The sequence below is a fragment of the Tupaia chinensis genome, unplaced genomic scaffold (assembly GCF_000334495.1).
Source record: "Tupaia chinensis unplaced genomic scaffold, TupChi_1.0 Scaffold141247_1, whole genome shotgun sequence".
In the NCBI taxonomy this organism is placed as follows: Eukaryota; Metazoa; Chordata; class Mammalia; order Scandentia; family Tupaiidae; genus Tupaia; species Tupaia belangeri.
The window spans coordinates 112,930-124,942 of NW_006201110.1; the positions used below are offsets into that span (position 1 = coordinate 112,930).

Here is a 12,013-nt window from a genome sequence, read left to right on the forward strand (position 1 = left end):
CGGAATGTGGTCCCGAGCAGGCGCTTCGGCTGTGGACGCCGAATTCGCGCGCGGGGACTTCCGGCGTGGGTGCCGAGTCCTGCGTAGCTTCTCAGCTGGTTCTTGCGCGACTTTCGGGTCGTGGCTCAGGAAGTCCTGGCGCGGCTGTCCAGGGGGTCGGTGCTTGGCTCTCGGGACCGAGTGAGACCAAGTTGTGGGTTCCGGCTGCGTCCGGGCGGGAGCCGGGCTCCTCGGCCGGAATTTGGCGCTTTCGGCTCCCGGGGTCCTGCCGGCGCCGCCTTTCTTTGCACTGGGGTCAGGGCGCCGTCCTCACTCGGGCGCACTGGTTTCAGGACCAAAGCGCTCTAGGGTCTGAGGATGGCGTCGGGCCCGGGCTCCCAGGAACGGGAAGGACTCCTCATAGTGAAACTGGAGGATGACTGCGCCTGGAGCCAAGAGCTGCCCCCGCCTGACCCAGGGCCCAGTCCAGAGGCCTCCCACTTGCGCTTCAGGCGGTTTCGCTTCCAAGATGCCGCTGGTCCCCGGGAAGTCCTCAGCCGGCTTCAGGAGCTTTGCCATGGGTGGCTGCGGCCTGAGCTGCGCACCAAGGAGCAGATCCTGGAGCTGCTGGTGCTGGAGCAGTTCCTGACCATCCTGCCCCAGGAGATCCAGAGCAGGGTGCAGGAACTGCATCCGGAGAGCGGCGAGGAAGCGGTGATCCTAGTGGAAGATATGCAGAGAGAGCTTGGGAGACTGAGGCAACAGGTGAGAGGTGGGAGAGCTGTTGTATCTCGGTTAGTTCGGCCTTGAGAACGGGGACATAGGACTGGGCCTAGTTCCCCAGTCGGACTTTCTTGGTTGCCCTGAGTAGACCTTAGATAGGCAAGAGGCCCTTTTTTTGTGGATTAACGTGGAACACTTATTTTTTGCCAAATGGGCCGAGCGAAGAGTACCCTGTTTCCACAAGGAGGCAGTGCCTCTCTAGTTAGCAGGAACCCTGGAGTTAGATCGCCAGCATTCGCATCCTCAGTCTGCTCAATAGTTCAGTTTTGTGATTTTGGACAAATTACTTGACCTCTTTGATTCTTGGTTTTCCCACTGGTTAAATACAATACTTTAAATACGATACATTACTTTCTAAGGCTGCTTTGAGGGTTAGAGGGAGAGCAGTATGTAATGTTTTGCTCAAACTACTGACTTATAATTAGGACATGATACTTCTTAGCTTTGTTACGTTAGGGTCAGTAGTCTATCCTCTACTGAGTTGGCTCTCAGTTAACTGTGAACTTAGAAAAATGATTTGGCCCTGAGGTACTGAGCTTACTTCCTGCCGAGGGCCACTGAAGTTTAGCATGTAGGGTAGTAAGGAATAAAAGCATCTGTCTAGAAAAGTTGAGGAAGACAGAAAGGAAGTGAGATGTATCAGAAAAGCTGTGTGGGGAAGGTGTACGGTGGGAGTGGACCTTCCCTCCATGTACATTAGTACACGGGGGTCGGTAATTTTGTTTTCTTGATTTTTGGCAGAGCATGTATGCTAGCCAGAGAGATAGAGAAAGCAACTCCCAATGGGGCATGGTGATACCAAAATACCTTCTCCATTTCTCACCTTGTTGGGATTTTGAGCATGCATGCACATGCACTTGAGTGTTTTCCAAGCTGCATAGTTGACTATGTGGGATGTCCCTTAACCACGAGGTCATGGGGCCAGCCCAAGAAAACCCTTAGCGTAAACCATCTTTCTCTCTCACTGGGTCCAAAGGGGGTCCCCTTTGGTTCCCTGTTGAAGGCTTGCCCTCAGAGTCCTGTGTTAATTTCCCTTCTTATTAGGCCCTGTTGTGATGATGAGTGATGTGGGTTGGTTCCCAGGTCACAAACCATGGGCGGGGAACAGAAGTGCTTTTGGAGGAGCCTTTACCTCTGGAAACAGCAGGAGAGTCACCGAGCTTCAAGCTGGAGCCAATGGAGACTGAGCGAAGCCCTGGCCCCAGGCTGCAGGAGCTGCTAGGCCCCAGCCCCAAAAGGGACCCCCAGGCTGTAAAGGAGAGGGGTGAGGAACAGTTATCTGGGCAGGTGGGAGGGAGAAGGGGATTGGGGTTGCTCCTGACATAGCAGTGTGGAACGCAGGTGCCAAGGCTAAGGAGTTTCTGAGTTGAAGTTCTCACATGTGGAAAGACCTAGAAGTGGGGTTTGGGTTCTTCTGGAAGTGGGAGGGGGAGGAAAAATCTCTTACTAGAGACCTTTTGTATGCAGAACAGAGGCCATTTGATGTTAGATGAACCATGAGGGGTTTGGAGTGCTGAGAACCAGTGGGGAAAACTGCTGGTGCTCCTTTACTCGGCCCCCATCATTTTGACTAGCCCTTTATAGTGCCTCTGTTGCCTTCCCTGGTTTAGTGTCCAACCCTCAGAGCAGAGACTGGGTATTGGGAAATGGATACTATGTTGTGATCACCCTGGGGTTGCCAAGAATTAGGAATGCCATTCTCACTTTGATTTCTGTCACCTTCAGCATTATCTACTCCCTGGCTTTCTCTCTTTCCTCCTGAAGGGAACATGGAAGACAAGCAGATGGCTGGGCCCCAGGTGATGTGGAAGTTCTCACTGTCTCCCCCAGAACCCTTCCTCCTCCCCCAGAGTATTCCTCTTAGGGGTTGGGAAGCTTCTGCCACTTGGAAGATCCTTTCTCATTCACCACGAGCACCTCCCCGCCTTCTCTGTCTCCTCCATACTGCACTTGCAGGCCTGACACCCTTCTTCCCCATGGCACATGTCTTTGGCTCCCCTGGGTTTTGCCCCTTAATCCATGATTCTGCTTAAATTGTTCTTGGTGCCTCAGGGGCTAAAGGAGATCTTGTGCTGTTTCAGTTGCCTGAGAGCTTAGAGGACGTGGCAGTGTACATCTCCCAGGAGGAGTGGGTACATCAGGATCCTAGTAAGAGGGCCCTCTCCAGGGACACGGTGCAGGAGAGTTATGAGAATGTGGACTCACTGGGTAAGGACTTCTTTTCCAGGGATGATGACTTTTCTGACCAGGGTCCTACCCCTTGGACACTCACCTGAACATGAGCTCTGAGTTTTGCCCAAAAGCTGTCACAGGAAACCTCCCATTGTCTAAAGTTCCCACACTATAGAGTCAGTTAAATATGTCACATGGCACAGTTGGCACATTGATGAATAGCCCTGGACTTTAGCCCAAGGCACCAGAGCCTAAGGCAGGCAGTCTGAACTATCATGGGCTTCCTTGGGCAGAACAAGTCAATCTAGCATCCACCGCCTGCGTCACACACTCTTGGCATCCCAGCATGCTGAAGGTGGCTGGAAGTTCTTTGCAATCTTGAGATGTGGGGTCTTTTGAGCTCCCTTTTGTTTTCAGTGCTCCATTAGTATTTCTAGGCCCTTTCTCAAAGACAAATTTCAGGGGCACTGGCATCAACATTTCAGATATCAGCTCTCACAGTCCTTAAAAATTCAGAAGTGGGGAAGGGCCTTGTGATAAGTTGGAAACCATGTATATATCTAAAACGGGCTAAATAAAATATAAATTACGAGTATCTATGTGTTGACCTATAATGCAGAAATTAGAGAGGATGCTTATGAAATTTAACAAACTGATGTTGAATTTAGGTGGAAAATACATAGTTATTTACAGTACACTTCCCTCAACTTTTCTGTATATTTGAAACTTCTCGTAATAAAGGTTGGGGAAGTTTAAAAAACAACATAAAACCAGACTCTGTCTGTTACCATTACAGCTGCATTGAAGCACATGCTGGTAGAAAGAGTCATGTTGCATTTTGTTTTCATGCATCAGTTTTGCATAAAGAGAATCACAGCTGTAAACTCATTTGCACAGATCCTGCAAAAAGGTCACTTCAGTTTCTCTTCAGTGGGACTGTCTCCAGGTTTTTCATGTCATTTCTCTGTCATGATGATGCCCACAGTTGAGTATAGCTCTAACAGTGAATGCTGAATAGGAAGAGAAGGTCAAGTCATAATTTGTTGGAAATACATGTTTGAGTCCATGGTTGCTGGTGGTGGAATGAGGTTTTGTTTTTCTTTTAACACACCGTAGAAGTGGCACTTCTGGGTTTTAATTTCATGGTCCTCTCAGAGCCCCAGATGCTTTTCTGATTGTCTATCATGCTATATTTTTCCTTCTGGAGTTGCTCAGTTGAATTTAGTTCTATTTTATATTTATATGCCAGAGTCAAGGCTCCTCTATGATAGCAAATCAGGTTCTTCAGGAAACTGAGACTACCCTAATCAATGTTTGTTTAATCACCTAAGTGTAGGTCATCATTGCAAAAAACCAAAACCAAAATATATTCTATGAAAACACAAAGAAAAAGTCTTTCTTCCCTGATGTCTTCCTGTAGAGGTAACCACTGAGAATAGTTTGGTGTATAATCTAAGTAATGGCTGTCAGATTTATTGAGCAATCTGTGCCTATCCCCTGCAGGGAACAGGACTTTTTTTTCCTTTCCAGGTAGAGGAGAATGGTGCTACAGAAGTCTATTTTCTTTCATTATGAACAGGGTCTAACATTCCTGGTCAGGAGGGCCTAAGCACCCAGGTTGAACAAGGAGGAAAGCAATGGGACTCCAGAGTCCAAAGCTGCAAGGAGGGCCTGAGCCCCAGAAGCCCCACTCCAGGTAAGGAATGAAGAGCAGTCTGCCAGCAGTGCTCCCACCGTTGAGGGTGGGGCTTTTGAGGGTAGGGCCAGCCCATGCTGCCAGAGAGCTTTTGCTTCCTGGACTCGTATTGCCGGGTCTCTACCCAGGAAGGCAGGCAGTGAACCCAGGTGCACACTAGAAGGAGGCACTCACTTGCCTAGTATCAACCCTGCTCCAACCCACCCATTCCTGAAGGGCAAAAAGCCAGACACTCAGTGGAGTGGAGTGAGGTGGATGCCCCAAGAAGGGCATGCCAAGACAATCTAAACTCTGATTCCTTGAGCAGTCCCTCCCTCTCCTTTTATCCAGATGCTTCTCTGGAGTGCTTTATTTTTAGGGAGAGGATGAGAAACTGAGATAGAACTAGCCCTTCTAGCAGTAGCAGATGTTGGGGATTTTCTTTTCTCCCCTGTAGAAATAACGTTGGGGGTTAATTTCTCTGCCAGGAGAAAAGAAATTGGAGAATCCAGAAGAAAGTGCTCAGTGTGTTTTCCTTGAAAATATCCACTCTCAAGCTTTGTTCCCTGCCCAGGCCAGAGGGGAGGTACCCTGGAGTCCTGAGCAGGGAAGACCTCAGGACCGGGCAGAAGGGCATTGGGAGCCTCCTGCAGAGGATCGAATGGCGTCGTCCTTAGTGGGCGCCCCAAGTGGCAAAGACCTGGGTCGACCAAAGGAACTACAGCCAAAGAAACTCCACTTGTGTCCCCTGTGCGGCAAAAATTTCTCCAATAACTCAAACCTAATTAGGCATCAGAGAATACACGCAGCAGAACGGCTGTGTGGGGGAGTAGAGCACGGCGAGATCTTTGGTGGGAACCCACACTTTCTGTCACTGCACAGAGCACACCTAGGGGATGAGGCCCATAAGTGCCTTGAGTGTGGGAAATGCTTCAGTCAAAACACCCACCTGACTCGCCATCAGCGCACCCACACAGGTGAGAAGCCCTATCAGTGCAACGTGTGTGGAAAAAGCTTCTCTTGTAACTCCAACCTCCATCGGCACCAGAGAACACACACAGGGGAGAAGCCCTACAAGTGCCCCGAGTGTGGGGAGATCTTTGCTCACAGCTCCAATCTCCTTCGACATCAGAGAATTCACACTGGAGAGAGGCCATATAAGTGTCTCGAATGTGGGAAAAGTTTCTCTCGAAGCTCACACCTTGTCATACACGAAAGAACTCATGAGAAGGAGAGACTTTATCCCTTCTCTGAGTGTCGGGAAGCCATGAACGACAGCACCACCTTTCTCACAAACCATGGAACCCACAAGGCAGAGAAGAAACTCTTTGAATGTTTGACTTGTGGGAAAAGCTTCCGGCAGGGTATGCACCTCACTAGACATCAGAGAACGCACACAGGAGAGAAGCCATATAAATGTACACTGTGTGGAGAAAACTTCTCTCACAGATCCAACCTAATCAGGCATCAGAGAATTCACACGGGAGAAAAACCCTATACCTGTCATGAGTGTGGAGACAGTTTCTCTCACAGCTCCAATCGGATTCGTCACCTGAGAACACATACAGGAGAGAGACCCTATAAATGTTTGGAATGTGGAGAAAGCTTCTCTCGGAGTTCACGCCTTACGAGCCATCAGAGAACACACACCGGTTAGGAACAATGGGATTTCTCTCTGCCCTGCAACCAGGTGACCCCTGTGTTATGCAGGTAATTGATACAGAGAAGTGGGAGGCATGTTATGAGAGAGGTGCAGGCAGCAGAGGGTTAGCATAAAACTTAAGGAGTGCTGCCTGCACTTGAAAAGATGCGTTTTGGAGGTGACCTGTTCAGGCAGGAATTCTCTTAAGTTTTTCCTGTTCCAAGATATACCCACCCTCTTGGTATATTTAGCCAAGGTGTGATTTGAGTGTCTTACTGTGTCCAGTGTTTAATCCTGTAACTTGGGGAGTCCATGTGATTGTCCTGTTACTGCTTCCTCACTTGGGGCATTTAGCAGGAGCAGTTGGGTTCCTGGGGCCCTTGAGATCAAAGAAGAGTGGCCAAGTCTCCTGGGGAGCCAGGTGGAGGTCAACAAAAGAGTGGCTATGAGTTCTTCCTCTCCCCAAGGCTGTGGTTGAGAAGCCCTGGGCAGTCCAGGTCAGCCATCACAACATCCCTCCATGATCTGATAGGAGTACCCACTGATAGACCATATGTTTAAGTGTAACCTCAGACAAAAAGGAACCAGAGGTATAAGGGAAATAAGGTGGAATTTGTAGGAAAGCACAGAAATGGCAGAGGAAATGAGAGTCTGATTTGTCTACTCTTTACAGAAACAGACTTTCCCCACCTGTATCCAAAAACACATAAATAGAGCTCTGAAGGCTTATTCCTGGGTAGAGTTCCATGAAAGATGGATTCCCTGGGAAACTGAAAAAATAAGTCCGAAGGGAATTAGGGATTATGTCCTTCCCTACTGAAAATGTTTGGATGGTAATAAATATCTTTAGGAAACATGAATGTCTATGCATCTTCATTGAGGGCCTTTGTCTTGAACCCAGTGTTGATGTGTGTGCGCTCAGCTTTGACAAGAGGTCCTGCTTTCTATGGACTTACTTGTTTGGTCAGGCAAGTTCTAACAAAGGTGACAGCAGTTCTACTAAGGGAGGTGTGGGACTGATGGGCTGTAGGCTAGGACTGTGGTAGCAAAGGATTGAGCTGAATGGCTGCTGGGAGTGAGTGATAATGTTGTAGGTTTTTCAAAAAGTATTCTCTCTTCTGTGGTGTACAGCAGTGAAAATGTTTTTCAATTCTTCATTTAGAATGTGTATGGTCTTGTGAAGTAGCTGAGGAAGATCTGGCTCTTCAAAGAGGGTACTTTGGTCTTGTAACTGGTTCCCAGGAAGGAAGCTAAGATGGTCCTAATACAACTGGGTAACCAACCATTAATGGTAGGAGGATATATGTGAGGGCAATATTAGGGAAAAGGATTATATTGGGTCACTGGAAAAGTCATGACACATTTTTGCACAGAAAATCTGGAAAATGTCATGACAATTTTAGCATGGGAAACTAGGAATAGAAATTCTAGGAATGTGTTTTCGGGGAAAGAGAGAATACTAGGAGGTAGTCTAGGAGTAGGAAGTCTGATGCCAGGAAAACATCTCAGGAAATGGCCCTGAAAGAAGGTATCTATAGTAGGTTGTTTGGCGAGAATAGATAATGAAACAGCCCCACATCCCTCCATTCTTATTAGTCTCATCTCAGCCCTGCCTCAGATTAGTATGTTTTTATGAGCCAGTTTTTAAAAGTTTATACTGCTTCTCAGGCCAGCTGATGGCGGTGGTGGTGGTTGAAGCAGCTGAATCCCACGTGACCAACTGCGAGATTTGAATCCTGGACTCCATAGCTTAAGAAATACACAGTATGTGTGCGCCCAGAATTCCAAAAGGAAGAAGAAGGGGTTGTGGTATGGCCATCCCCCATAGGGAATGCTTTCTCATGTTCCCTCTCTTTCTATTTCTCAGAGTGCGCATACCCTCTGGCAAATTAAAAACAAAAAGTTTCTCCCCCTTTCTCGTAGCTACCTTGTTCACAGGAGGAAGGCAGTGGTAGTGTAGGGGTTGAAGGGCAGGCAGGGGTTCAGGATTAGAAATGGTTATGATCAACAGGAGTAGGAGCAAGACCAAGGTCCAGTGGAGCAGGACAGGGCTGTGTATTTCATACACAATTTCAAAATACAATACCATTAATTGGCTAGAGTGGTGTAAAGTTGAAGTCGCTACTAAGCACTCCAGCTAAGATGGCAATTTAGGTGGGTTATAAGTCACATGAGAATGGAAAGTATCTCCTCTGCTCTTCCTCCCTCCCACAGCATCATCCACAAATGTCTTAGCGTGTGGTCTACCCAGCATTATTTTTCCTTGTAACATGACAGCTTGAAGCTGAAACCAAGAGGACCCGCAGGTGTTTGTCCTGGGCATTGAAAAGGGTCTCCTATGGAATCCTTCAACCAGTCCCTAACCTAGCTCCTCTCCTGGCAAACTTCACAGGCATCCTGGTATTCACCACTATTTAGTGAGATGTCACACAAAATACTGCATGTAAAACACTTAGAACTGAGCACCATCCCTGGAACATAAGGACTGCTCTTTATCAGTGCCAACTGTACATATAATCCTGGCAAAAGATTTCTCTCTGACACGGAGGTCAATGTAAGACCACACTGACAGGAACTTCAGGGAGCAGCCTGCTACTGAGGGGCAGGACTCCTGATCCTTCCCTTGTAGTTTTCTGTCAAAGGGCCCATCCAAGTCTCTTACTGCAGGCTCCCATGAGGACACTGCAAGGTATGACCAAGTTAAGTGTTTTTTTACATCCACACTTTTTTTTTTGAGAGGTTTTTTCACTATAGGGCGCGTGTGCTCGCCAGACAGAGACAGACAGAAAGCGAGAAATCACCCCCCAGGGGGGATGGTCATGCCACAATCCCTTCTCCTCTGTTCTCTCGGGATCTTGGGCATGCACACACTCACACCTGGCGTGAGTTTTAAGCCACTGGGTCCGGGACGCGAACCACGGTCAACTATGTGGGAGTCCAGCAACATAGCCATTACGCTAACTGCTGGTTCCCTACATCCACACTTTAACATACATACTTTTTTTTTTTGGAGAGTTTTTTTTGCTACAGGGTGTTCGCCAGAGAGAGAGAGACAGAGAGAAAGTGAGAAATCACCCCCCGGGGGGATGGCCACACCACAATCCCTTCTCCATTCTCCTCTCGGGATCTTGGGCATGCACGCACACGTGCCCGGCGTGAACCGCAGTCGACTACGTGGGAGTCCAGCAACATAGCCATTACACTAACTGCTGGTCCCAACATACATACTTTTTAACATTAATGATTTTATCCACTAGTCCTCTTGTGTAAGATGCCAAAGCAGATTTCAATGGCCTTTATGTCAAAAGGGAGACTGACACTGGGACAACAAAGACTTCTGGTCCCTAAGTCCAAATGAGTGCAAAGGAGACATCAACTGACCATATCCTTTTTTTGTTTTTGGAGAGGTTTTTTGCTATAGGGCATGTGCACTCGCCAGACAGAGAGAGACATAGAGACAGATAGCGAGAAATCACCCCCCCAAGGGGGATGGTCACGCCGCAATCCCTTCTCCATTCTCCTCTCAGGATCTTGGGCATGTACACACACACGCCTGGCGTGAGTTTTAAGCCACCGAGTCTGGGACTCGAACTGCGGTCAACTACGTGGGAGTCCAACGACATAGCCATTACGCTAACTGCTGGTTCCCAACTGACCATATCCTTGTGACAAACGTAGCACATGAGACCAGCAATAAGGTTTCTGGGTGGAGAATCAGTAGCACATTTAAGTGATGTGAAAAGGCCTGGCAGAGTCAAACTAAAGCTAAAATAGACCTAGGAACCAAGAACAAAGCCAGAAGTGGGAGAGAGGAAGTATTTAGAAAGTAATACATATATTTTTTATTCAGATAAATCTGTCAGTCTACTAAAATTTTTCATTGTAGTAATGAAAGCATTTATGAGTCTCGGGACCAGCAGTGGCGTAATGGCTATATCGCTGGACTCGCATGTATTCGACTGTGGTTCAAGTCCCGGACCCAGTGGCTTAAACTCATGCTGGGCACGTGTGCATGTGTGCCCAAGATCTCAGGAGAATGGAGAAGGGATTGCAGTGTGGCCATCCCCCCCAGGGAGTGATTTCTCCCCTTTTGTCTTTCTGGCTAGCACATGTGCCCTATAGCAAAAACCTCTCAAAAAAAAAAAAAATTTATGGGTCTCAATATCAATCTGAAATTTGAAGTTTTAGACATAGCATCCTTTAAAGAACAGTTCACTGTTGAATCATTATATTATGTATAATTTTGGAATGTGTAAAATCATTACTTTTTACTTCATTTACGTTTTATTTTAAATCCTTGAAGAGAACAGCATCACATGAATTCTGTGTCCAATGGCCTTAGCAGGGAGGTTGCTTCGGAATTTGGCTCGAACCATGCCACTGTTTACACGGGCATGGGTAACCTTTCCCCAGATTACTCTGGTTTTATTTGGTTTGCCACCAGGAATCACTGTGTTGGTTTTTTGCTTTGTACACGTAAGCACACCTCTTGCCTAAACGGAATTCTTTTTCACTGGGACCAGCAGGTGGAGTGGTGGTTAAGGTGCTGGACACTCCCACATGGCTGACCATGGTTTGAGTCCTGGACCTGGTGGCTTGCTTTCTCACTTTCCCTCTCTCTCTTGCTGTGTCTCTCTATGGTCAAATTAAAAAAAAAAAAAGAATGAATAAATAAAATTTTTAAAAAATTTTTAAAAAGATATAAAAACAATTAAGGTAGTTTTCCTTTCTAGAAACTTTGAGCTCATTTTCATGTTATTGATTGCTGGAGGGCATGTATACTCTCCAGAGAGAGGAGAAGAGAAGGCACCCCCACCATGGAGAATGGTCACTACACAATCCCTTCTCTGCCATCTCTCCCTCCTTTCAGGATTTTGGGCATGCACACATATGTACCCAGTACATTTCTCAAGCTACTGGGTCTGGCACTTGATCTGGTTGCCTCAACCATCAGGCCTCAGAGTTGGTCCCGCATGCTATTTGTTTCAGTTCCCAATCTGATTTTTTATTTCTTTCTTTATCTCTTTTCTTTTTCTTTCTTTCTTTCTTTTTTCTTTTTCTTTTTGTTTTTGCTATAAGGCCTGTGCATGCTGGAGAGAGGAGAGAAAGAAAGGAAAGTGGAAAAGCACCCTACCCTACAGGAGGGCTGGCCATGCCACAATGCCTTCCCCATTCTCTCAGAGTTTTAGGTATGCAGGCGAAAGTACCTGGCATGTTTTTCAAGCTGCTGAGTCTGGGGCTTGGGCCAGCTACAGTTGACCATGTGGGATTCAGCCACCCAAGCATACCACTTGCTGGCCCCCTAACACTTACTTAAAAACTGACTAAAATTCACTTTACTCTTGATAAAATTAGTCAAGTAGACATAGAATTGTATTTTCTTAACATGACGAAGAATATCTCCAGTTGGATAGTGTCTGAAAATAAGGTCACAATGTTGGTAATGAAATAAGGATGTCTAACCTCACTGCTAATAATAAGTAACTTCTTAGGACCAGCAGATGGTATAATGGTTACATCACTAGACACCCACGTAGTCAGCCATGGTTAGAGTTCCAGACCTAGCAGCTTCAAACTCATGTCTGGTGTGTGTGCATGCATGCCCAAGATCCTGAGAGGAGACTGGAAAAGAAGGGATTGTGGTGTGGCCATCTCCCCTGGGGTGGGGGGGATAGTTATTTCTTGCCTTCTATCTCTCTCTTTCTTTGTTTCTCTGGTGACACACACACCCCATAACAAAAAAGCCTTTCTATAAATAAATA

General features: G+C 47.0%; 1 protein-coding gene across 3 annotated transcripts; it reads left to right on the forward strand.

The window, feature by feature from the left end:
• Positions 1-27: 27 nt before the first annotated feature.
• On the forward strand, positions 28-7,105 carry ZNF263 (zinc finger protein 263). 3 transcript variants are annotated; one of them, XM_006162966.3, is made up of 6 exons: positions 28-744; positions 1,846-2,026; positions 2,488-2,561; positions 2,844-2,970; positions 4,514-4,630; positions 5,098-7,105. In XM_006162966.3, the coding sequence occupies exons 1-6, from the start codon at positions 358-360 to the stop codon at positions 6,264-6,266; spliced, it is 2,055 nt and encodes a 684-aa protein (XP_006163028.1). In that variant the 5' UTR covers positions 28-357; the 3' UTR covers positions 6,267-7,105. The 3 variants fall into 3 exon arrangements, with proteins under 3 accessions (XP_006163028.1, XP_006163029.1, XP_006163030.1); XM_006162967.3 differs by having other exon boundaries at positions 29-744; positions 2,527-2,561; XM_006162968.3 differs by lacking the exons at positions 1,846-2,026; positions 2,488-2,561 and having other exon boundaries at positions 30-744.
• Positions 7,106-12,013: the final 4,908 nt, after the last annotated feature.

Bases quoted from the DNA above. Each gene is read 5' to 3' on its own strand.
- ZNF263 (XM_006162966.3), top strand. From the start codon at position 358: ATGGCGTCGGGCCCGGGCTCCCAGGAACGGGAAGGACTCCTCATAGTG. The intron at 2,027-2,487 runs GTGAGGAACAGT...TGTCACCTTCAG, and splicing joins CCAGGCTGTAAAGGAGAGGG to CATTATCTACTCCCTGGCTT. The intron at 4,631-5,097 runs GTAAGGAATGAA...TTTCTCTGCCAG, and splicing joins CCCCAGAAGCCCCACTCCAG to GAGAAAAGAAATTGGAGAAT.